At 26.8% G+C, this 22,083-nt stretch overlaps 2 protein-coding genes across 6 annotated transcripts; one reads left to right on the plus strand and one right to left on the minus strand.

Moving 5' to 3' along the window:
• Nucleotides 1-7,419: 7,419 nt before the first annotated feature.
• LOC114120382 (THO complex subunit 5 homolog) lies at nucleotides 7,420-14,151 on the minus strand. Of its 3 annotated transcripts, XM_050201151.1 has the most exons (14): nucleotides 14,079-14,151; nucleotides 13,749-13,985; nucleotides 13,327-13,464; nucleotides 11,319-11,530; nucleotides 11,179-11,254; nucleotides 10,921-11,115; nucleotides 10,591-10,723; nucleotides 10,405-10,499; nucleotides 9,429-9,755; nucleotides 9,177-9,369; nucleotides 8,941-9,114; nucleotides 8,735-8,868; nucleotides 8,501-8,667; nucleotides 7,420-7,844 (listed from the first exon to the last, which is right to left on the minus strand). In XM_050201151.1, exons 2-14 carry the CDS (start codon nucleotides 13,818-13,820, stop codon nucleotides 7,775-7,777), a joined length of 1,986 nt encoding a protein of 661 aa, XP_050057108.1. In that variant the 5' UTR covers nucleotides 13,821-13,985; nucleotides 14,079-14,151; the 3' UTR covers nucleotides 7,420-7,774. The 3 variants fall into 3 exon arrangements, with proteins under 3 accessions (XP_050057108.1, XP_050057109.1, XP_027838068.2); XM_050201152.1 differs by lacking the exon at nucleotides 13,749-13,985 and having other exon boundaries at nucleotides 14,079-14,143; XM_027982267.2 differs by lacking the exon at nucleotides 14,079-14,151 and having other exon boundaries at nucleotides 13,749-14,072.
• Nucleotides 14,152-16,344: 2,193 nt separating this feature from the next.
• LOC114120374 (sterol regulatory element-binding protein 2-like) lies at nucleotides 16,345-22,040 on the plus strand. 3 transcript variants are annotated; one of them, XM_050201664.1, is made up of 16 exons: nucleotides 16,345-16,861; nucleotides 16,954-17,378; nucleotides 17,436-17,535; nucleotides 17,600-17,772; nucleotides 17,845-18,108; nucleotides 18,189-18,369; nucleotides 18,612-18,799; nucleotides 18,855-19,036; nucleotides 19,102-19,368; nucleotides 19,450-19,639; nucleotides 19,693-19,885; nucleotides 19,952-20,114; nucleotides 20,186-20,309; nucleotides 20,374-20,538; nucleotides 20,958-21,093; nucleotides 21,169-22,040. In XM_050201664.1, the coding sequence occupies exons 1-16, from the start codon at nucleotides 16,795-16,797 to the stop codon at nucleotides 21,387-21,389; spliced, it is 3,039 nt and encodes a 1,012-aa protein (XP_050057621.1). In that variant the 5' UTR covers nucleotides 16,345-16,794; the 3' UTR covers nucleotides 21,390-22,040. The 3 variants fall into 3 exon arrangements, with proteins under 3 accessions (XP_050057621.1, XP_027838056.2, XP_050057622.1); XM_027982255.2 differs by having other exon boundaries at nucleotides 16,346-16,861; nucleotides 19,949-20,114; XM_050201665.1 differs by lacking the exons at nucleotides 16,345-16,861; nucleotides 16,954-17,378 and having other exon boundaries at nucleotides 17,584-17,772; nucleotides 19,949-20,114.
• The last annotated feature ends 43 nt before the right edge of the window (nucleotides 22,041-22,083 follow it).

A 22,083-nucleotide genomic window follows, 5' to 3' on the forward strand; every position in this document is an offset into this window, starting at 1 on the left:
ATCTCCTCTAGTGAAATAGCAGAGTTTTTAATCTCGATAGATAATATTTTAAAAGATGATTGCAAGTTAAATGGTTATTATATGATAATTGGTGACTTGAATATTAATATTTGTAGGTAACATAATTAATAATGATTATCTCGATATTTTATCGGCACACGGTTTTAGCTCTTTTATTAATGTATAATATACAAGGACTCCTCTGGGATGTTCACATTCTTGTTTAGATCACATATTTATAAAGTGTAATAATTATGTAGATAATAGAGTAGAGACAGGTGTCATACAAACAAATATTTCTGATCATTATTCCACAATCCACAGTAATTGCTTTAGAATTTAAGAACAAAGCTTTATCATTGGGTAATAATGTATACAAAACAATTGATTATAAGAAGTTAAATGAATTGTTAAAAATAGGAAACTGGTCGGAGTTATTTAACACTAATGTTAATGATTGTTATGATATTTTTATGGATAAAATTGTAAATGCGATAAATTCAGTGACAATACTTAAAAAATCTAATGCGAAAAATAATCAATTAAAAGAATGGATGACTTTTGGTCTGTTACGCTCTTTACGTAGAAAAAATGCTTTATCTTTAAAAGTAAAAAAACACCCAAATAATGTTAATTTGCGTTCATATTATATAAAATACAGAAATATTTTCACTAGTTTTAAGAACTTCTAAAAATAATTTTTATAAAAAAAAATTTACTGATGTATCATATGGTCCAAAATTAACGTGGAAATTAATATAAGAGTTCACTTTGTCTAAAAATATAAAAGGTGATGCAATTAAAACATTAATCCATAATAATGAACATATTCCTTCAGAGGATCCGGTGAGAGTTTCAAATCTGTTTAACGAATTTTTTATTAATATTGGTACCTAGTAACCTTGCAAGTAAAATAAAAAATTCGAATTTGATTTATGATGAACCTAGCACAATTGCCTCATTTGTCATGATTTTTAAAAAGAAAATTAACATACATGAAATTGCAAAAATAATAATTTGAATGATGATACTGCTGCAGGTTTTGATTTGAGTTTCTGTGAAAACATTAAAGGCTATTGCTACAAATATAATTGAACCTCTAACATAATCTATAATCTAAGTATTTCTGAAAGTACATTTCTTGACAAACTTAAACTTGCAATTATCAAACCTTTATATAAAAATGGTGACTCAACGAACATTAATAATTATAGACCAATATTGATGATAAGCAATTGCGCTAAAATATTAGAGAAAATTATTAAGTATAGATTAGTAGAGTTTTTGGAAAAGAATAATTTATTGTCTAAAAATCAATTTGGTTTTAGACCCAGGTTAGGCACAGAAAATGCACTGTATACAATGCTAGTAAATTCATGTATGATGCGCTTGACATCAACAATAAAGCAATGGCAATATTTTTAGATCTAGCTAAAGCCTTTGATACGGTAAACCATATTGAACTATGTAACATTTTGCCAAGTTTTGGTATAAATAATAGTAGTTACTAGTTTAAAATGGTTTATAAGTTATTTAAATAACAGGAAACAAATTGTGCAAATTATGAACTCCTCAGGTGCAGAATTGAGTATTAACTGTAGCCTGTAGGGCCCGTTATTGTTCATATTATACATTAATTCAATATGTGATTTAAAAATTGATGGACAAATCATAACTTATGCTGATGACATATGTCTCTTGTTTTCCGGTGTGTCGTGGAAAGATGTTCGTTTAAAAGCAGCTAAAGAATTTAAAAAAGTGATTAATTACCTAAACCATAGAAAACTCTCAATTAATTATAAAAAAACAAACTTTATAAATTTTTCAATCAACATAGATGAGAACAATCATGATGATTTAAAACTTTGTTTTTGTGGGAATGTAGATAATTGTAATGACAGCATGTCGCATGTGTCATAAAATATCACAGATTTCTATTAAGAACTAGATAGCGAATTCCTGCTATCAATTGAAGCCAGGTTTTCGGTTGGCATTATATGATGGTATTTTATATGGTAAATATTAATTATGTTGTATTGTATTTTATGATGTCTAAACCTGTTGTTTAAAAAAAAATTAAGAATATTTTATAGAAATCATTTTTCATTTATTTCTATATTTTACCGTTAAAAACGATGTTATTCCTAATACATTTTGTATAGGAAATGTAATGTTTTGCCAACCGAGTATAAGATATCTGGGCTTAATTTTTGATAATAATATGAGATGGCATTTGCATGTCAAGAGTATTGTAATGCGTATGCGTACATTATTGTTTAGCTTTTTCAAATTAAGGAATTTCCTGCCTGTGAAAGTTATGCGTATAGTTTATTTATCATTATGCCAAATTGCCAATTGCCAGGCAATATTTCAGTATGATTTGTTGGTATAGGGAGGTTTGAATGAAAACGCGATTAGGCCACTAATTTTATTTCAAAGAAAAATTGTCGGGATTGGTAAATTGGGTCCCAAATGACCTTATCTCGGTAAATTGGGTCCCGGAAAAAAAAGGTATTAGGTAAGTTGAGTCCCGGAAAAAATAGGTATTAGGTAAGTTGAGTCCCGGAAAAAATACATAAATTAAAACATATGTGGTTTTTATAATATTATGCTCTAAATAAATAATATATGATATAAATGATAAATTAAAAAAATTTCAATAATAATGCTAATGGTAATATTGATTAATTTAAAAAATGTTAATTATAATGTTAATGGTATAAAATATTATGCTTTAGGTAAAAACTTAAATGATAAACATTTAACAAATTCTAATCGAGTTATTATATTATTAGTATATTTCATCATTTGTTCTTTTAAGTATTTTTCTTTACCGAGCGTGATTTTCTTTTTTTGTACTGTACTTCGCAGTTTAATATGTGTCTCAGACTGTATTTGTAATAGTTCGTCCACAAAATTGAAAATATTAGGATGGGGACTATAAAATTTTCTGTTAAGTACAGCATGATAGGATTCACAACTATTTGTTGTACGCACAGTAGTGGCTGCAAATTCAGACCAAATATCTGGTGGAAATGTAGCATCAGGTGAAATGTAGTTATCTAGTACATAATCGCAAAATGTTCTTATTTGTTTGTCATTTGGTTGTATTGCCATCAAATCTTGTGCAAAACATTCGCCAACTTTTTCGGGTCTTAAAAATGGCAAACCAAAAAACATTTTAAAAAATCGCTTTTTTCTGTGTATAAAGAGTTGTATGTGTTAACTAAACCAAGAGCTTGAATCTTTTTCCACCAATTTTGTCCCAAGTGGAAACGACATCCTTTTATATTGATTTTAGGCCAAACAAGCTTTGCAGCCGTATGTATAGCAATCTCAAAGTCTATAAATACTACATCAGGAGAAAATATTAAATGATATTGTGCACAACTATTTACAGTATGTTCAAATAAACGTACGTATGTTTCTGTTTCTTTATTAGGTAATAAAAAAAACATAAGTGGAATATATGATTCGCCAACAAGGCCGTGAATGGTAAAAAATTGGTAAAAATATTTTGGACAACTTCTAAAAGTGCCATCGACAAATATTGTACTAATTTCGCATAACACTTCTAAATTACTTTTTGTTGAAAACCCAATTATACCATTATTTCAATCATTAACAAATAAAAATGATTCATTTTTATTAGTAACTATTGCCATTTCATTCATAGCAGTTTGCGTTTCTGTTATGTTTTTTGGTATGTTGGGATGAACATATAAACGTGCATTTCTTATATTTCTTTTTATTAAAGAAGTATCATTTAAAGTTAAACTATTTATATCAGAGTTTTTAAACTCTCTGCAAATAAGTTTCGATGGAAACACCGATATCTCTTCTACCGCTTTTCTTTTGAGATTATTACTTAATTTTTGCCGGTTGATGTCTTGTTCGCAAGGCTTATTGTGATTGTGATCATTAAAAATCTCAGTATCAACACCATTATAAGTTTTAAAAAAATACTTACATGTACCTTTACAGCAGGTCCATCTCTGTACTTCATTTTTCAACATTTTATGAAACCTAAACTTATGACCATGTTTTATAATAATAGTTTTGTTTTTTTCGCTAGCCATAACTTACATTTTCAAAATTTATAAAAAAAACAATAACTGTAAAATTGTGTAACTGTATAGCTGTAAGACACGATATAGTCACAAGTTGACGTTCAGCAAGCTACTAAAAATATAATGAAATAGCCCAGATATCGTACGTGTATCTGTATGTAATCATCATCAAAATCGATGATAACTGCTAATTGATATAAAAAAAGACAGACAAATAATACTAACACTTTTATACTCGTATACTCGTATATATATCTTAATTAAGTTAAATCAAAGTTACGACTTTACGGTATCTCATTTTTGGAGAAAAGTGGCTACGGCCAGTGTAATAAAATCCGCGATAAGAATACCTGTCTATACTCACATTAACATTATGCGTAGAATTAATTGGTGTCCAGGCGGTGTACCGCTGTTTGCAATATGACATGTTATTGTAATAGAATTATTCAAAAGTAAATTATATAAATATGAAATATTAAAGTTTTAAGTTTTTAATATTTTAGACATAATTGCGACTATGATTTATAGCCGGGACCCAACTTACCTATTACCTTTTTATACCCGGGACTCAACTTACCGCTTTCAAAACGAAGCCAAATTATCCCGGACCCAATTCACCTAGCTCCAAAATTGTTAGATTCTGATTGTAAGAATCTGTTTAGGTAGAAATAATTTAGTAGGTTCAACTGGTGAAAATTTTAAGTTGTTGAATGTGTTACCAGTCGAGAGTGTATATAAAAAGGTATCTATTATATATATAATAAAAAATTATGAATATTTTTTTATTGGGGAAAATATAAGAAAAAAAGGGAAATGTTAGCTTTTGATGTCAAAGTATTTTATTGCAAAAAAGCTTTTGGTCAAAAATTCATCGATTATTTAGGTCCTAATTATTATAATTCAATGCCTTTATATATAAAAAATCTTATTTACTACTCAATTGGGAATCTTAGTATTACATGCTTTAAAAAACAAATTAACGCGTGGTTATTTTCATTACAATAGTTTAATATTTAAAAAAAAAAAAAATTTAAAAATTTAAAATTTAAAAATAAAAACAAATAAATTTTTCAACATTATAATAATTAAAATATGGAATACGTTTTTAAAATTGTGAATGTTACTTATGAAATTTATTATGTTACTCTATCTTTTATTATGTTAATTTGGAGTTAGGTTTATTTGTATATAATTTTGTTTATTATTATGTAATGTAACTCTCTACCATCATCGCAAGCATTACGCTTAATGCTTAAAGGAGGTAGATACTTTTATTGTAGATTTTAATAATATGTAATTCATCTTATTTATATTTTACAATAAAATAAAAAAAAAAAAACAGTTAAATCTCAAAAATTGTAGTTTTTGAATCATCTCATCAAGAGACTCGATCACCTGACACAATCATATTATTAACAAATAATATTAGTGATACACAAAAAACGCGAGATTCTAATGAATTGGTGTGAGGTAGGTACATTATTATATTTATTTATTTCATATTTATAGTAATCGATTTTTTGTAATTATATACAAAACATTTCAAAATTCAAGCCAAAAACTAAAAAGAATCCAGATGCAATAGGGAATTTGTCGCCAAGTCACTTTGATACACCCAGGAAAGCTAAAAGAAATTTAAAAATGGTAAAATGTAAGTTCAACCAAAAAAAATTCCCAAAATGTAAATTTTAAAAAGCAGGTGAAGAGACTGCAAACCAAACTCAGAACGTATGATGACCATTGACCTTATCCTTCAACAAAAATACAAAAATTGTACATCTGAAAATGCATCTGTTTATCTACCTACAGGTAAGACTTTGTTTCTTAATTTTGTGATTTTTATGTTTAATTTTTGTTTTTAGTTTAATTGTTTAGAAAACCTGTTTGAGTGGATATGATTGGGGGAAAAAATTGAAAAAAATAGATGAAGATTATTTTAACAATTTATTTTGTATAAGTTCTATTTACTAAAATAAAATATAGATTATTGTTTTATTGCCAAATTACTGATTTATTTTATTTGTTTTGTTAATAATAAACTAAATTAGATGTGTGTGATTTTTAGTTTAAGGTCTATGTACAATCAATGGTACAATATTATATTAATTTGTGGTCCGTGATCAAGTGTCTCTTTTTATCATTTTTTGAACAACTGTAGATTCCCTCAAATCATATCAACACAATTCTATATCTGTTTTCATCATTATTCTTAATGACTCCAGATTGGAATTTTTACTAGTATATTATTAAATTAGAAACCATATTGACAAATAGGAATAATATCATCTCTGTGAACAATTCAGCCATGAATATTTGTTAAAGTTATTTATACAATTTCTAAATCTTATTATATTTATACTGCTTTGACCAGGGTCAAGCAAAATTTGCAAATTCCTAGCACAAAGATTAGAAAATTGCAATTTTTATGTAATTTATAAATATTGTTATGTGTATATTTTATTATTTGATAATGTAGTCAGTCATATAACAACATAATATGTAAAAATAACTGTTATTAACAGATTATACCTTGTTAATGTTTGTAGTTAATTTACCTCATTATCTATTTTGTATATTTTTTATTTAAGTAAATTATAGTTGTCACTCTCTACAACCTTGGCTTATAGAAAGTAGATAGTTCATTGTAGGTATATATATTATAATAAGTATGCATCAATAAATTTATATTCGAAAAAAAAAATTAACAATATTATTGAATAAATATCTTGAAAAATAAAGTATATTATCTACGACCGTCTATCCATCATATATTCAATATGCATACCATATAACATTAAAAAACAAAAAAAAAATTGATGCAATATTAAAATATTCTTATCACACAATATTATTGTATAAGATTATTTGGTAAATAGTAGATTCGACTCGTTTAGTTCATTTAAAGAGTTGACTCACTTGTCGTTGAGCCGACTCACAGAATAGGCTATTGAGATTGGACGACTAGCTCATGAAGTACACATTCTTAATCAGTACTTAGAGCTGACCACATATATTTTTTACATTTTAGTATACAAAAACGAAAAACGAGCCTCACAATGACCATTGTAAATGCATAATTCTACTTAATTGACAGTCATGTACATACACCATACATCTGACCATATGTATAATTTATATACAAAAATACAAATTTTGACTCAGAGATGACGTTAATGTTAAACGTCTTTCAGACAGTCAAACATCATCAAAACATTACCGTTTTTAGTTTTGACCTCTCTAAAGCACATACTTGATCTAATTTCTTATCCAAAAAAAAACCCTCTCAAAGTTGAAAATAAATTATTTTTTGTGTACACACAAAAAAAAAAAACATTAATGTAAATCAATATATTCATCGGACCTTATGATCTGAAATCAAGGTTATTTATTTAATACACACGGTAAATTGAATTAATGTTTCTATACATATAAATGCAATTAATACAAGTAAATTGTATGAATAACAAAATTTAAAATTCATCAAAAAACCGACTGAGACTTAATTAAATAAAAATTTTGTATTTATGAAGAATAATCTTTTAAAATCTACTTATCTTCATTTCTTAAAATTTTAAAATCCTAATAATTAAAATATAATTTACAGCAATCAAATGTAATATTATAGAATGTATCATAAATACAAAAGCATAAACCATAATAATAGCAATCAAAGAACATCCTATATCAAATACTCAATTAAATGTTTAACGGTGTTCAAAAATAATTCCTGAATGATGTTTAACAGCCTTGAATGGATGATTTCTTGCTCGACCCCTAAAAATAAATCATACATTAAACATTTTTTTTTACAATATACATATTATAGAAACAAAAAATATTAAATGTTAAAATATTTAATACATTTTCTTGGAAGTTAATAACAATAGGTTAACTACAAATTACTAATTAATAGAACGTTGCACCTGCATGTGTTTTCTCTGTCTTACACATGTACGACATAGTAAATTTTTGTTCACTAGTTTTAATAATGTGCTTTTAGTTTTGTTAATAAAGTGAATTGACCTATTATCAAACTTTTAAGTAAGAATATTATCAAAACTAAAAGCACACTATTGAAACTGATGAACAAAAATTTACTATGTCGTACATGTGTAAGACGAAGACAACACATGCGGGTCCGATGTCCTCTTAATGTACAAGTTATCACTGATAAAGATTATGACATAACAACAAAAAATTGTATTATTTTGAAAAAATGAGTCATAACTCATAACTTATGACACTTATATATACATAATAATTAATAGTACATAATATAACATACTAAAAAGCAATATGTTAATAGAAGTTTCTTTTTTTCTTTTAAAATAGACATGTAAACAGCTTCGAATGGCTAGTTTAAGTGAAGCCCAATTTAATAGAGTCCGGATTAATGAGGTTATACTATAGTATAATTTCGGAAGAATTACCTTATGTTGTATAAAATAGTTTTAGTTTTAGGAAAATCTGAATGGCCCCACGTCTCCATCATCACCTCAAAACAAACAACAAGACGACCAATTATATTGATAAGCATTTCATTAATATCTTCATCTTCAGCTTGTTCATGAAAAACATTAATTTCTCTCTCCAATTCCTATATTTATAAAATTAATACAATTTTTTTATTTCATAACATAATATTAATAACTATAGGTACGTACTCTAACAGAATTATTATTTGTAGAATTTAAAACAGACATTCCTTCATTTATAGTTGGCATATTTAGTTGAAGTGTGAATATAGGATTACTTTTTGGGTAATCACATTTAATTACCATTACTACAGTCAGTGTAGCTGAAAAGATGGAATTTATAATAGCTATTTTATTATAATCCATTTACCAATGACTTAACCAATATTGTATACCTGTCTTATAATTTACTACACGTTTAAATAATAAATCATTCTCTGTCACTGTTCCAAATTCAACATGTGGTTTACAATATTCAAGTTTAATAAAATGTTCCCATGCCATTGTATTCCATGGTGATAAAACTGAAGTTAAATTGACTCCATTTATACTAAACCTTCGTTCCAAGTCTGAAATAATATAATTATTAGGTAAATTAAAATTTTTATACTAACGTATCATTAATTATTACCACCACAATCAAGCTGAGTAATCAATGAAAGACGGGTTTTAAGACGATTATTTATTGCTCTTAATACTTGAGCAATATTATTTCTTGAAATTAAAAAATCAGGTGTATTAGGATTTAAGAAATCCAAACCACATATACTTTGAGCCCAAATATAAGGTTTTCCTACCTCCATAGTGTTGAATTCAGTTTTTTCCTATATCATAAATAAAACATTACATTTTAATGATTAATTGATATTTAAATCATACTAACTTCTTCTAATTGATGAAAGTTGACAATATGAGGGCTTTCTTTGCCATTGTCGCCTGGGAATAATGCATCAAGTATAGAACTTGGTGAAAGTAATTCCCTTGAGTAGGATGAAGAAAATCCAGACCAAGATGAAGTAACAGTAACAGTTATTAAGTTTAAATTAACCAAATAAAAAAATTCCATTACAAATTGAGTATTATTCTTCAAACTTAATGTCAATTTAACTGATAAAGGGTGTTTTGATAATAAACTTTTTTGTTGTACAGACTTTGTATCTGTTCTTGATTTCTTATGATGACGTTTTTTTGGTTTAGGCACATCTATTTCCTGTAAAATAGAATAGTATATGAAAAAAAAATAAAACTAACAAAAAAAAAAAAATTGATAAAATTTATTGTAAAAAGATTATTTATTTTCCAACAATATTGTAAATGGCTAACCAACTTGGATGCAGTGCAAACGATTACATCCATTTTGCTGAAAGATTTTTTACTAATATTAAATAGACCAAAATATTTAACAATATTAAATTGATATTTTATTTGAAAAAATTAAAAAATATTATACTAACTTAATTTGGACATATTTTACATAATATTATATACAAATTAAAAATATATTTTATATTTTAAACATTACATTTACAATTTGATATATTTTAATTTTAATATACATGGTTATTATACAATAAATAATAAAAGACTATAAAATATGTTTGTTATTATTCATAACAGTAATACACAACACTATTAAAATAGTGTCTATGGACATCAATTGTCAAATTAACTATTGTTTTTATTTGGTTTTTTCAAACCAATAAAATAAAACAAAATATTTTACAACCTTTTTATAAGAAATAAAAATTATATTAATACAGAAAAAATATATTGTAAAAATAATAATATCTGTATGTATTGTCTCACCAAGTAATTAAAATTTACAAATGTTATTCAAAATATTTTATACATTTATTTACCTCATCAGAATTAGTATCCACAACATTATTCTTATTAGAATCAAATCTTCTAGCCTCTTCTTCATCACCATTAATTGAAACAGTGAATTTTGATTCTAGAATTAATTTTGTGATTATTATTTATTAATTAAATATGTTGTTAAATAACTACATACAAATATTTATTATTAATAAAGTGTAACTTACTGCAAGCTACCCTATATGCATCTGTTTGTATGTATAAATAATATAATGGCTTAGGTAAAACATTCACAATATCTGCATATGACCTTGCTTGGCATGGAGCTAATCCAAAACTTTGCTGTAAAGGTTGAGCAGCCTAACAATAAATAAAAATTATAAAATTTATTGATTATAAACACATTTATTATTTTTTATAAATAAAATATATTTTTTATTTAAGTATTGCAGTATAAATTCTGATATATTACTAAATGTCAAAGATCATTATATTAATAATTTTTTTTATATATATATAAATAAAAAGATAAAAAAAATTATAAAATTTGAACTCACGGTGCGTATGTCTTTAAGCATAGGTAAAATACTTTGTAAAACCCTGCTCTCTTCCTGAATTTCAGAAAGTATAGTTTCTTTATTTTTTTCTACTTCATCACACTGTTGTTGTTGAGTTTTCCTCTGTTCAAACTCCCACTGAAGACGTCTTATATGTAAATCATGTTCATTAATCAATCCATTTTTTAATTTATCCTATAAATTAATGTTAGTATTAATAATTTTCATTGTTAGTAAATAATTATTTTATTTACATACAATATAATCAGATGAATCTGGTGACTCTAGACAAAATGTATCTAACGGAACAAGATCAATATCACTATCACTAGATCTAAAAAAAAAAAGAAATTATGTTATTAATATTATTTGAATAATTAATTTGGTAAATACTATACTTGTATTGAAGGCACTTGGATATTTCTTTTTTCAAATAAAATAATTCGTTCAGGAGATTTTCTTGCTGTAAATGTTTACTATCAATTTCTTGTTTCTTTTTATTCAATAAATCTTTTTTTTGTTTTGAGCGTATTTTATCAAGTCTATTTAACTTTTTTAAAATTAAAAATAAATGAATTACATCATTTTTGTATTCCTCAAGTTTTTCTTTCTGTTGAAATTACATAAAATTAATATTTAATATTCAAAATATAACCTAATAAGTGTCTTCATTAAAGTTAAAAAAAAATTGAAAAAGGCTGTTTAAATATTTAGGGGAGGACCATTTAAAGTTGCTAACTGTCCCGATTATACCTGGAGGGTTTAGAGTTTAGGATACCTATCGCGTGTCAACTTTCTACTGGAAGTCAAAAATCCAGGTCTAATGAAAAATACCTTAATTTAACAATTATTAAAAAAAAAAATGTGATCAAGTGGGTACCGCTCTGCTATACATAGGTACCGCGTGAATCACTATTATATACAGGAATTTTAAATTTGAATCCAATGATAGGTATCATTATATACAGAAAACAGTTCTGAACGGAGATGATTTTTCAGCCTAGGATATATTTTCCAGCGGATGGTGAAAAAGGTGGTTTATGTTCAAATGACATGAATACCCCAAACTTTAAGTTATTTTATAATTATTGTAAGTCAAACTTATGAAAAATCATATATTAAATTTGCAACTCTAAGCTACTTACACAAACATTTTCATGAATAAAATTATAACCACAAAATAATTTTCAAATATTCATGATCTTAACAAATTTTTGTTAGTATTTGTACTTCAAACACTAATAACAAAAATTTTTGTTATGTACCTATTTTTATAATTTTTAAATCACTACAAGACTAACTTATGAAGAACTTTGTATTAACTTTTCAAGTATTTTTACTCAGCCAAAAAAATGTTATCGATATTTATAATAAAAAAACCAAACAAGAACGAATATTTCAAATGCCTGCCTATAAATCGCCTTAAAATAGGCGATATATTTCAAAATTAAATCATGTAAAAAAAATGACAATCTAAATATCTGGTGAAATTGTCAAGTATCTACGATTTGTACTTTTTGAATAATAACAAATACTTAAAATTGTTTGAAGATAAATCGTTATTATTACGCGATTTCTAAAAAAATTAAAATTCAAACGCCATTTCGAGGCTTCGATTTTTTTTTTTTAAGTTATTGCCTATTAGAAGAAAAATGTATGAAAAATTTTTAATTTTAGATTATATAGATAATGCTAAGTCATTATTTTTTGAGTATTACTGAGTCAATAAAAAATTTGATTTTGTTGAAAACTAGTTTTGCGTAAAAATTCCCATTTTTCCGTCACTTTTTTTTTGTTTTTCCTGGTTTTTTAGAAAACTACTGGGAAATGTTTACTTTTGACCTCTATAATGCACCAAGCATATTCACTTTGCCACCAGAAACCATCCCTGAAGCATTATACTAAATTACCAACACCAGTTTTAAGATAAAGTCAAATGTCATTTACTTTAATACTATATACACTTTAATCATTTTAATCTCTTATATTTTAAATATATAATATATAATTATACCTATAGTTTAAAATATTTTGTGTATTATTTTATTGAATATAGTTATGATATAAAGATACATATAAATTAATAAACAAATATTTTAGGTATATAATATAAATTATAATGGTTATAGATAACTATGTCAAAAAAAAGTGTTATATAATTATTGTATTGAAATAAAGGTAGGTACATTGTAAAATTAAAAAAATAATAAATGTGATGAAGGTATTTAGTTGGTACAGGGCTCTTTTTTCCTACAGCCAAGGATTTGTTTACCGTATTTTGATTTTAGGGGCTTTTTTTCAAATACCTACTTCCAAACTATACTTATCTATACCTAGACTTGTAAATTCCTAAAAGAAATTAAAATTAAAATTAAACAATAAAAAATTGTAATAAATAAAACTTACCGGTGGATTTTCCTTATTTTTTAACTCATAGTTCCATTTCATTATGTCTTGCCATTTATGTAAAGTATTAAAGTAAATCGTAGAATCATTATTTTCATCTCTATGAATAGTTTGTTGTTCTTCATATTTAGCTACTGCCTATAAATAAGAGTCATCTTAAAAACCATAATTTTTATTTAAGTAATTTAACTTCATAAGTAGAAAAGTTATAATAATAAGTAGGTATTAAAGAAAAATATGAAATTTATTAGGCAATATATTTAAACAAGTTGTATAAATGATTATTTGACAACTTAAAAGCTTAATATTTTAAAAATTGTAGGTATTTTTTACATGATATTAGGTAGTTAGTTATTAGAAATTAAACAAATAAATTAATATAAATAAAGGATTTTTATTAAACAAAAAATAAAATTAACTACCGTGTAAATATCGACTTCAGATTCTTTATTCCTAATAATAGTTGGTTTACTTTGCGAGGTTTTTTCACTCATTGCAAGACAGAGCGAACGTTTTTTTAAAAATAAATATTTAAAACGAACAAACAAAAAATGTATTGAAAAACGATATAATCAAATGATGATTTCCAGCAAAGGCGCAGAATTATTGAATTTGTATTTAGTTAAAACTCAAAAGTAAATACCAGTTATTATTAACGTCTAAAAAGTAAAAAAAAAAAGAAAAGGAATAAAGTTAACGCATAAAATATTAAAATAACTCATAAAACATAAACAAAATCCAACGGAACTTACGGAACGCCGATTATAATATCAGCATTTTCACTACCTATATTATATTTTATATTTATTATTATTTACCCATTTACAATAATAAATCAAAAACTAACATAACCTACAAAATACGGTAAAAAGACGTTTCACCCCAAGTCGGTTTGTTCCCATCGAAAAAACCAGTCCACCGACGTTTCGTTCTCGTTTATTATTAGAAAATTTGGACACTTGGCCCCCAGTATTTTAAAACATTAAATTTAACTTTTTTTATTTAAAATTTCATTTTGTTTTAGAAAACATAAAATGGAAGTACCTATAATATTTTATAGTAATATGTGGGAATGGTAACATTCGAAGTATAAAAAAATTTAAATACAAGCAAACAGTTGTATTATATTAGGTATTATTAGAACGTATACTTTATACATAGACCGTGTGGATCACTATTATATATTATAGCAGGGATGGACAACTTTAAGTTACTAGAGGGCCAATTTTTAGAAAATTAAAATCTTGCGGGCCCTGCAAAGAGCAAAAAAAAAATTCAAAATATACATTTTAATTAGCATTTATTTTATTAATAATAAATAAATTTTATTAGGAGTCATTCTACCATGAGGTGTTAAAATTTCTATTTTCATCATTAGTTTTACTTTTTTGCGGACATTCTTAAGTATCTCAAAGACACGAAAATAATAAATTTTCAACGACAGCACGATACGATTGTATAACGGCTATGGTTAAAAGTTATACCACAGAATAGAACAATTCTTCTATTATCTATGGATTTAGGGAGCACTAAATTTCTCGGCCGGATCTTTTTGGAATAAATCAATTTTTTTTATAAACTAATAGTATATAAATACACATTTTTCGATACATTTAAAATATTTTGAAATGTTGGTCTGCGCGTGCTCAGTAAAATTTTTTTTTTTTAAATAGCAACACCTATTTTGAACACCATATTCGGATAGGTCTACTTTTTTAAGCAATTTTGATGTATCAATAAATTATGGTTCTAAATTGACACGGCTCTTAATCAGTCAATTTTGATAAATAATACATTGTTTTACTATTTTAAAAAATGTATAAAATCATTTAAAATTAGTTCTTATTGGTTACTTTTTGAATATTTATACTTTTTTTTTTAGAAGTATCATAAACAAGACTAACATAATATGGGTATAAAATTATGTATGTCACTGTAATGGATATGGATTGTATATGAAAAATGATTCTAGAGATGATTCATCAGCCTAGAACATTTATATTTTCCACTGGGTGATGAAAAACCTAACCTTTTTAATTGGTCAACGCTCAACTTTTTTTATAAATTTTACCAAACTTTGGTAAACCTTGTATTAAATTTTCAATTTTTAACTACTTATACAAACATTTTTATACATTTTTAACTACGGAATAACCAGGCGGGAGACCAAGGGGCCATCATGACCTAGACTCTGGTGAATTGAAAAAATGCCTATTTTCGTAAGCTGATAAAATGCATTGTTTTGCGATAGTGTTTTTAACGAAATTTTATTCAATATACCCCCCCCCCTCTCCCGTAAATATGTTCTGGATCTGCACCTGGAAATAATTTGTAAATATTCACGATTTTGACGAATTTTTGTCAATATTTGAATTTTAAATAAAAAAAAAATTGTGCCTGTATAGAAGGTCTATTGCGGTTATCTTATAGTTTCTTACAATAACTCGCTTGCTGCTTGCTGCTCTGCGCCCGGACAAAAAAAAAAAACGAAAATATCCTTCGACTTGCTATGCAACACCGCCACAAGTTAGGTTTAAAAAATATTGCAAAAAGAATCCTATACTGTGTCTGTGTGTATCAGATTTAAACCCAATTACCATCAACTAATGGCAAGTTTTGCAATTTCGACCAACACGCCACAATTAACTTGGTCGGATTGACACAAAACTACTTATTTTAAAAAATTGTGACTGCGTGCATGCGCTACGATAAGTTAGCCAAATGTAGTGCTCGTAGCCTCGTAGATAGCCGCACACACGGATAGTAGATGATAATTTATTTATATAATATACATCTCGATGTATATATCTATCTATTAACCACGAGCCGTACAATATTATAGTTCAGCGTTGCTGTAATAGTGTAATGAGTTTATGTGTAAATCATATAATATTTTACTTTACGTTGTGAAGCCACAGTGAATGAAACGCTTATCATATTTTTAGTTATAACGCTTATCATTAAAGTCTAGGCCAATACTACGTCGTCGTTTTTTTTATCGTAAAAATATCAAAATGGTACGATGGTTTTACTGAAGTGTGATACGGTTATGTATTGTAATATTATAATATTATATAATAATATATATATTATAATATGTAATGAGAGTATAAGACGATACGGTAAAAGCATAGGTAGACTATATTAGAACCAATAGAAGTTTAGAGTATTCTTTGATAGGTACGAATTTTAGTACTCGGGACATTATTGATCATCAATTGATGTACTGCGGGCAATCGGTAAAAATAATTTTTCAAGGCGTACTGTATTTACGCGTTGGATTGTTGAACGTATCGTCTGCTCTCACTCGGCGGGAAAATCGTCAATAAGACGTACCGGATGCACCTGTTGGCACACCGCTGCTGATTGTACATAATTTGATCGAAGTTATGCATTTGAAAGTAATGTGTTCGAGTGATCATCTCTAGTTCAACCAAGCCTGAAGTTTTCAAATTGCTCTTGTCTAAAATGGACGACTTAGACTCGATGAATCCGTTGGACATGCCAGAGGATTTAGATTTTGCTGGTTTTGACGGTGAGTTTAATATACCATTCGAACACATTGAGTTATAGATACTTTTTATCTATAATCACTATTTACATTTTAATCAATTTATGTTCTTGTAGAGCTCTTGAACAAGTACAATGAGAAAATGCCAGAAGTCGACACAAAGCTGTTCACCGGAGATAATATATTGACTGAATTTGATGATCCAATGAGTGATCCGACATTGTTGGATTTTCCACCACTTGATCTCTCTCTAATTGAACCAGATATCCATATGTCGCCACCACAAGATACAGTTTCCCATGTTATTGATAGTATTGACACTACGGTGATTTCACCTTCTGCCATGCTTAAACCATGTCCAAAAGCAACTCCTTTAATTAAGCCCAATCGTAAAGTTATTGAAAAGCCTATTCAACCAAATTATATTATCGAACAAAATGTTAATAAAAAAATAAGATACATTCAAAAACCTGGAATACACACTATCCTTCCAGTTAAAAGTGTTGGACAGATCCATTTACCATCTGATCAAATGAAACAAGTAGGTATATTAAATATATTATACTTTTCATAATAATCAAAATAAAATTATTTATAGGTTTTTTTTAATGCACCATTGAACACATCCCCTACAATGGTGTATACATCAACAAATGGCCAACCGATTATATTAAACAACACTGCATTTGTTACCACGGGTAAAATATATAATTTTTCTCTAAAGGTATTAAATTAATATTTATTAGATTTTTATGATTGTAGGTATACCAGTTATGATTGATTCAGAAATGTCGCCTAACAATAATATTGATGTCAAGTCAGTGAAAGATGAAAAACCACGAAGTTCACATAATGTTATTGAAAGAAGATATCGTACAAGTATTAATGATAAAATTATGGAATTAAAAGATATGATTCTTGGAACTGAAGCTAAAGTAAATATCAATATTTTATAGTTTTAACTTAAATTTTTATTTTTATTATAATATTATGTTATGTTTATTCAGCTTAATAAATCTGCTATACTTAAGAAAGCTATTGATTATATTAAATATTTGGAAATGGCTAATGAAAAATTAAAAGATGAAAACAAAATGTTCAAATTAAATATTTCAAAAAAACTAGATCAAAGTCCTTCTAATTTATCACAAGAAGAATACAATAACCCTGGCTCACTGACTCCTCCACAATCATATATTTCTGTTTCTTCGCCAGAGAGATCAGAAGGTGCTTCATCACCTGAAATTGTAATGAGTTCTCATACAATATTGGTACAACATTATATTTTATTTTATAACTACATAATTGTTTATGTATTTATATAATTAATAATAATTTTCTTTGATTATAGACTAATAAATCTGGTAAGAAAGGTATGGCTGATCATTCAAGATTAGTACTTTGCATGTTCATGTTTGTGGTTGTTGCCTTTAATCCTTTTGGAAATTTATTGCCCAACAGCAATATGTCACATCCTGTAAATTCTTGGTCAGAAAAAGTTGATGGTAGAACAATTTTAAATGCTAAAATAGGTAATTATTACTTAAATATTTAACAGTGTTGAATAGTAACATATTAATTAACAAATACGGTAACTTTATTACTTTTTAAAAGTAACTTACCCAACATCAGTGGTGCAACTAGAAAAAATATGGGGGTAGTGGTACAACCCCTTAACCCCCCTGGTTGCGCCACTGCCTAACATTATCAATTAAATACTATAATTTGCGCCACTTGTAGAAAGTATTAACATTGTTTGTAACTCATTTTTAAGATTCTGAAATGGATGATGGAACATATCAAAGTTATGCTTTTAGTCTATCTGTATGGGCATTGAATATTCTTGTGATGATCCTAAGTTTAACCTGCCTTCTTATTAATGATCCAATCATATATTCAGATTCAGAAGCTTACCAAGAATACATAAAAATAAGAAAACAAGCTGAGGATAATTTGAATAAGGTTAGTGGAAAATATCTTTAGCGTTATAATAGCTCATCCTTTCAAACAAATTCAGGGAAACAGAAAAATTGCAGTTCTTGAGCTCTCTAGATGTTTGGAAATTTTCGGTCGTCCAGTTTTGACAAGTCGTAAGAAACTTTGGGCTTCATTGATCTGGCAAATTATCAGACAATTTTTTCATCAGTTTAAAGTGGTTGTTCTTTTGAAAAAATGGAATAACGCTGTATTTAAAAATGTGTATGATACAGAATGAAACTAATAAATTGAAATATCTAACTAATTAATTTTGTTTACTTCAACAGGACCAAAAAGCATGATACTTTAAATACAGCTAAACAGCTCAGTGAAATCTATCATTTACTGCATAAATTGTATTTAATTGGTGGAACTGACTGGCCAATACCTAATTCTAATTGGGGTATAGGTCTTTACCTAGGACTTTGTTCAATTAACATGGCTGAAGCAGCTGGAAGACAAGTAATTTCAGTTGAAACTTGTGTGCGCCTATATTCGACCATTGCTCTTAACTTTAAAACAATTAAATTTAAAGGTGCTGGATTTTTCACTAGGTTGGTTATTGAATGTTAATATATATATTATATTTTCTTAAGCTACCTATTAATTATAATATACAATTTTTTGATTTACAGGTATTATTTACACAAAGCACAAACCCAAGTGGTAAATTATAATAGATTACCAGCAAATTTAAATTGGCTTACAACTGATCATGGATTTCGGTTTTTTATCGATCAAAATTGGGCTTTTACTCCAAGCAATGTTACATCATCATTTACAACACTCTCAGACTCTAATGATCCATTATCTTATATAACTAGAGTATGTAATTGGAATTTCTTAATTTTTCTCAAAATGTAATGCCATTTCTTTAGTCTTTCAGAGAAAATACCTTAGAAAAAGCTTTACAGACATTAATATCACCAGGAACAAGACAAATTGTTCAATCTGTTGGCCTTACCAAACAACCAACTGTAACTTCAGATGTTTTGCTATACGTACAGCGCATTGTAGAATCTAATTTAATTACATTGAAACCTAGGATAATTGGAAGCTCAGAAGTTAATTGTAAAGACTTAATTTTTGAAATTAAAAGAAATTAATATTCTCAATATTTTATTATATTTTCAGTAGTAGAAGATGAGAAAGTAGCATGGTGGGGAGCAATATTTGCTGCTGGAACTTATTGGATATTAGGAGAAGATAATGATATAGATTTGCTCGATAAACATATCTCAAATGTTCCTCCAAGTTTATTAGTTGATCCATTGGCACAAACCGTACTAGCTGCCTATAAGTATGAACATTTGTAATGTGATAAAATACAATAATAATTTTATATTGATTAATATCAATATTTGTTTACAGGTGTCGAAATAAAGTCCAAACAATGAAACCTAGAATTTTAGAATATCATTGTCATGAAGCTAGTAAAATATTATCTGAAACTTTAATTTTATTACAAACCAATAAGCCTCAGCCAATTGTTATAGTAAGTCTTTTATTTAAATTTGTTTAAAATATCATAAACTGAAAAAAAATTGTTTTTCAACTAGATGACATTATTATTAGCTTGCGACTGGTTATTAGAAACAAGAATGTTATCTTGGCAAGAGGAATGCAAGAAAATGCCTGCAGGCTATGTTAATTTGGAATTTTCAAATTTAAAAAGCTTTCAAGAAGACTTAACTTCCTTACGAAAAATAGCGCAATTTGTTCCAGTAAGTTTTTTTTCTAAATTTACCTATATTATAACTTTTGATAGAGGAAGTATTATACTACTAGAAAAACTATGTTATCATATTGGTCCACCAATGCTCGGTGTCATGTCATATAAACCTGGTCTACATATTTTATTGTCTTATTTTTACACTGAACGAAGTGAAGATTATGTATAATACTATGGATCACACCCCATTCAAAAATTTTAGTCAGTTTTTGTGACCTGTATTAACATATGCATATTAAAAAAAAAAATTGTGTATATACAATATCTGTATTGTAATATTCTTATTGCTGACCTTCAACTAATAATTTTTAGCTTTGTTGTAGTAGAATGTTTATTTTTATTTTATAATAACTAAATATTGAATGTTAAATTAAATGTGAAAAATATTTATAATACTGTAAAAAATTTTAGTTTGCTACTGCCAAAGTGTTCTTATATGAAGCAACAGCACGTTTAATGGCAGGAGCTTCACCAACAAAAACCCAACAACTATTTGATCGTAGCTTAAGACACAGATCAACACGTCATTTTGTTATTTGTACTAAAGGTAAGAAACAAGATAATATTTTTTTCTATCATTAAATACAAAAGAGAATTCACAATACCATTTTAAATTTTTTAGGCAAAGGTGAACAAAGCACAGTCGGTCTAAGAGAGCATGCAACTGCATTATTTATGGCATGTAAACATTTGCCTATGTCTCTTTTATCACCACCTGGAATAAGAGCCGGTATGTTAGCTGAGGCAGCACGTACATTAGAAAAAATTGGTGATCGAAAAAATCTAATGCAATGTTACAAATTACTGAAATCAATAACAACCAATTCATCAGTTACGGATTGATTTTGTTTGTAAAACCATCAACCAGTGTTAAATTTTGTTTTTAAAATTTATTGTTAAAGTTTTAAAATTTTCCTAAATATTTTTTCACTTGATTTTTTCACTATTAAAATACAAAATTAAACCTTCAAATCTCTTGAAAAAAATTGTATTAGTCAATTAATCCACCTTATAAACCAAATTGTAATTCTACTATGTTACTAATTAATAGTTATCAATTGTCATTGACTAAATTCTTATTTAAAATTAATTTATCATAAATTTAATGAAACTTATTTTGTTTTGTAAAATAAAAAGATTTTAGAATAGTTTTCACTTATTTTAAATTAAAAAAAAAAAAAAGAGTAATTATATGACAGATGACAGTGTTTATATATTTTGAAAACAACTAAGCTAATTATTTAGATTGTTTGATAAGTGCTTAGTATCATGTTTAATATATAGATGGTTTAAGTTTTAAATTTTTTTCAAACACAAAGTATGATTAATAAGAAATATCTATAAAGATGCAATGATTTAACTTGTAGTCTAAACTAGGGGAGCCATAAATATAATATATTAAAATAATAGGTTAAATGATTTTGGTTTAACTCTAAGGAAAAATCCAAAAACTGTAGTGATTTATACTATGCCAATAAATACCAATACAGGATATATCTTATACTTCTCATTAACAACTGTTTGTCCTAATTCTATG

Source organism: Aphis gossypii, chromosome 2 (assembly GCF_020184175.1).
Source record: "Aphis gossypii isolate Hap1 chromosome 2, ASM2018417v2, whole genome shotgun sequence".
In the NCBI taxonomy this organism is placed as follows: domain Eukaryota; kingdom Metazoa; phylum Arthropoda; class Insecta; order Hemiptera; family Aphididae; genus Aphis; species Aphis gossypii.

Bases quoted from the DNA above. Each gene is read 5' to 3' on its own strand.
- LOC114120374 (XM_027982255.2), top strand. From the start codon at position 16,795: ATGGACGACTTAGACTCGATGAATCCGTTGGACATGCCAGAGGATTTA. The intron at 17,536-17,599 runs GTAAAATATATA...TTATGATTGTAG, and splicing joins CACTGCATTTGTTACCACGG to GTATACCAGTTATGATTGAT. The intron at 17,773-17,844 runs GTAAATATCAAT...ATGTTTATTCAG, and splicing joins TTCTTGGAACTGAAGCTAAA to CTTAATAAATCTGCTATACT.
- LOC114120382 (XM_050201151.1), bottom strand. From the start codon at position 13,820: ATGAGTGAAAAAACCTCGCAAAGTAAACCAACTATTATTAGGAATAAA. The intron at 13,465-13,748 runs GTAGTTAATTTT...TCTTATTTATAG, and splicing joins CTGAAGTCGATATTTACACG to GCAGTAGCTAAATATGAAGA. The intron at 7,845-8,500 runs GTAATTCTTCCG...ATTTATTTTTAG, and splicing joins ACTATTTTATACAACATAAG to GGGTCGAGCAAGAAATCATC.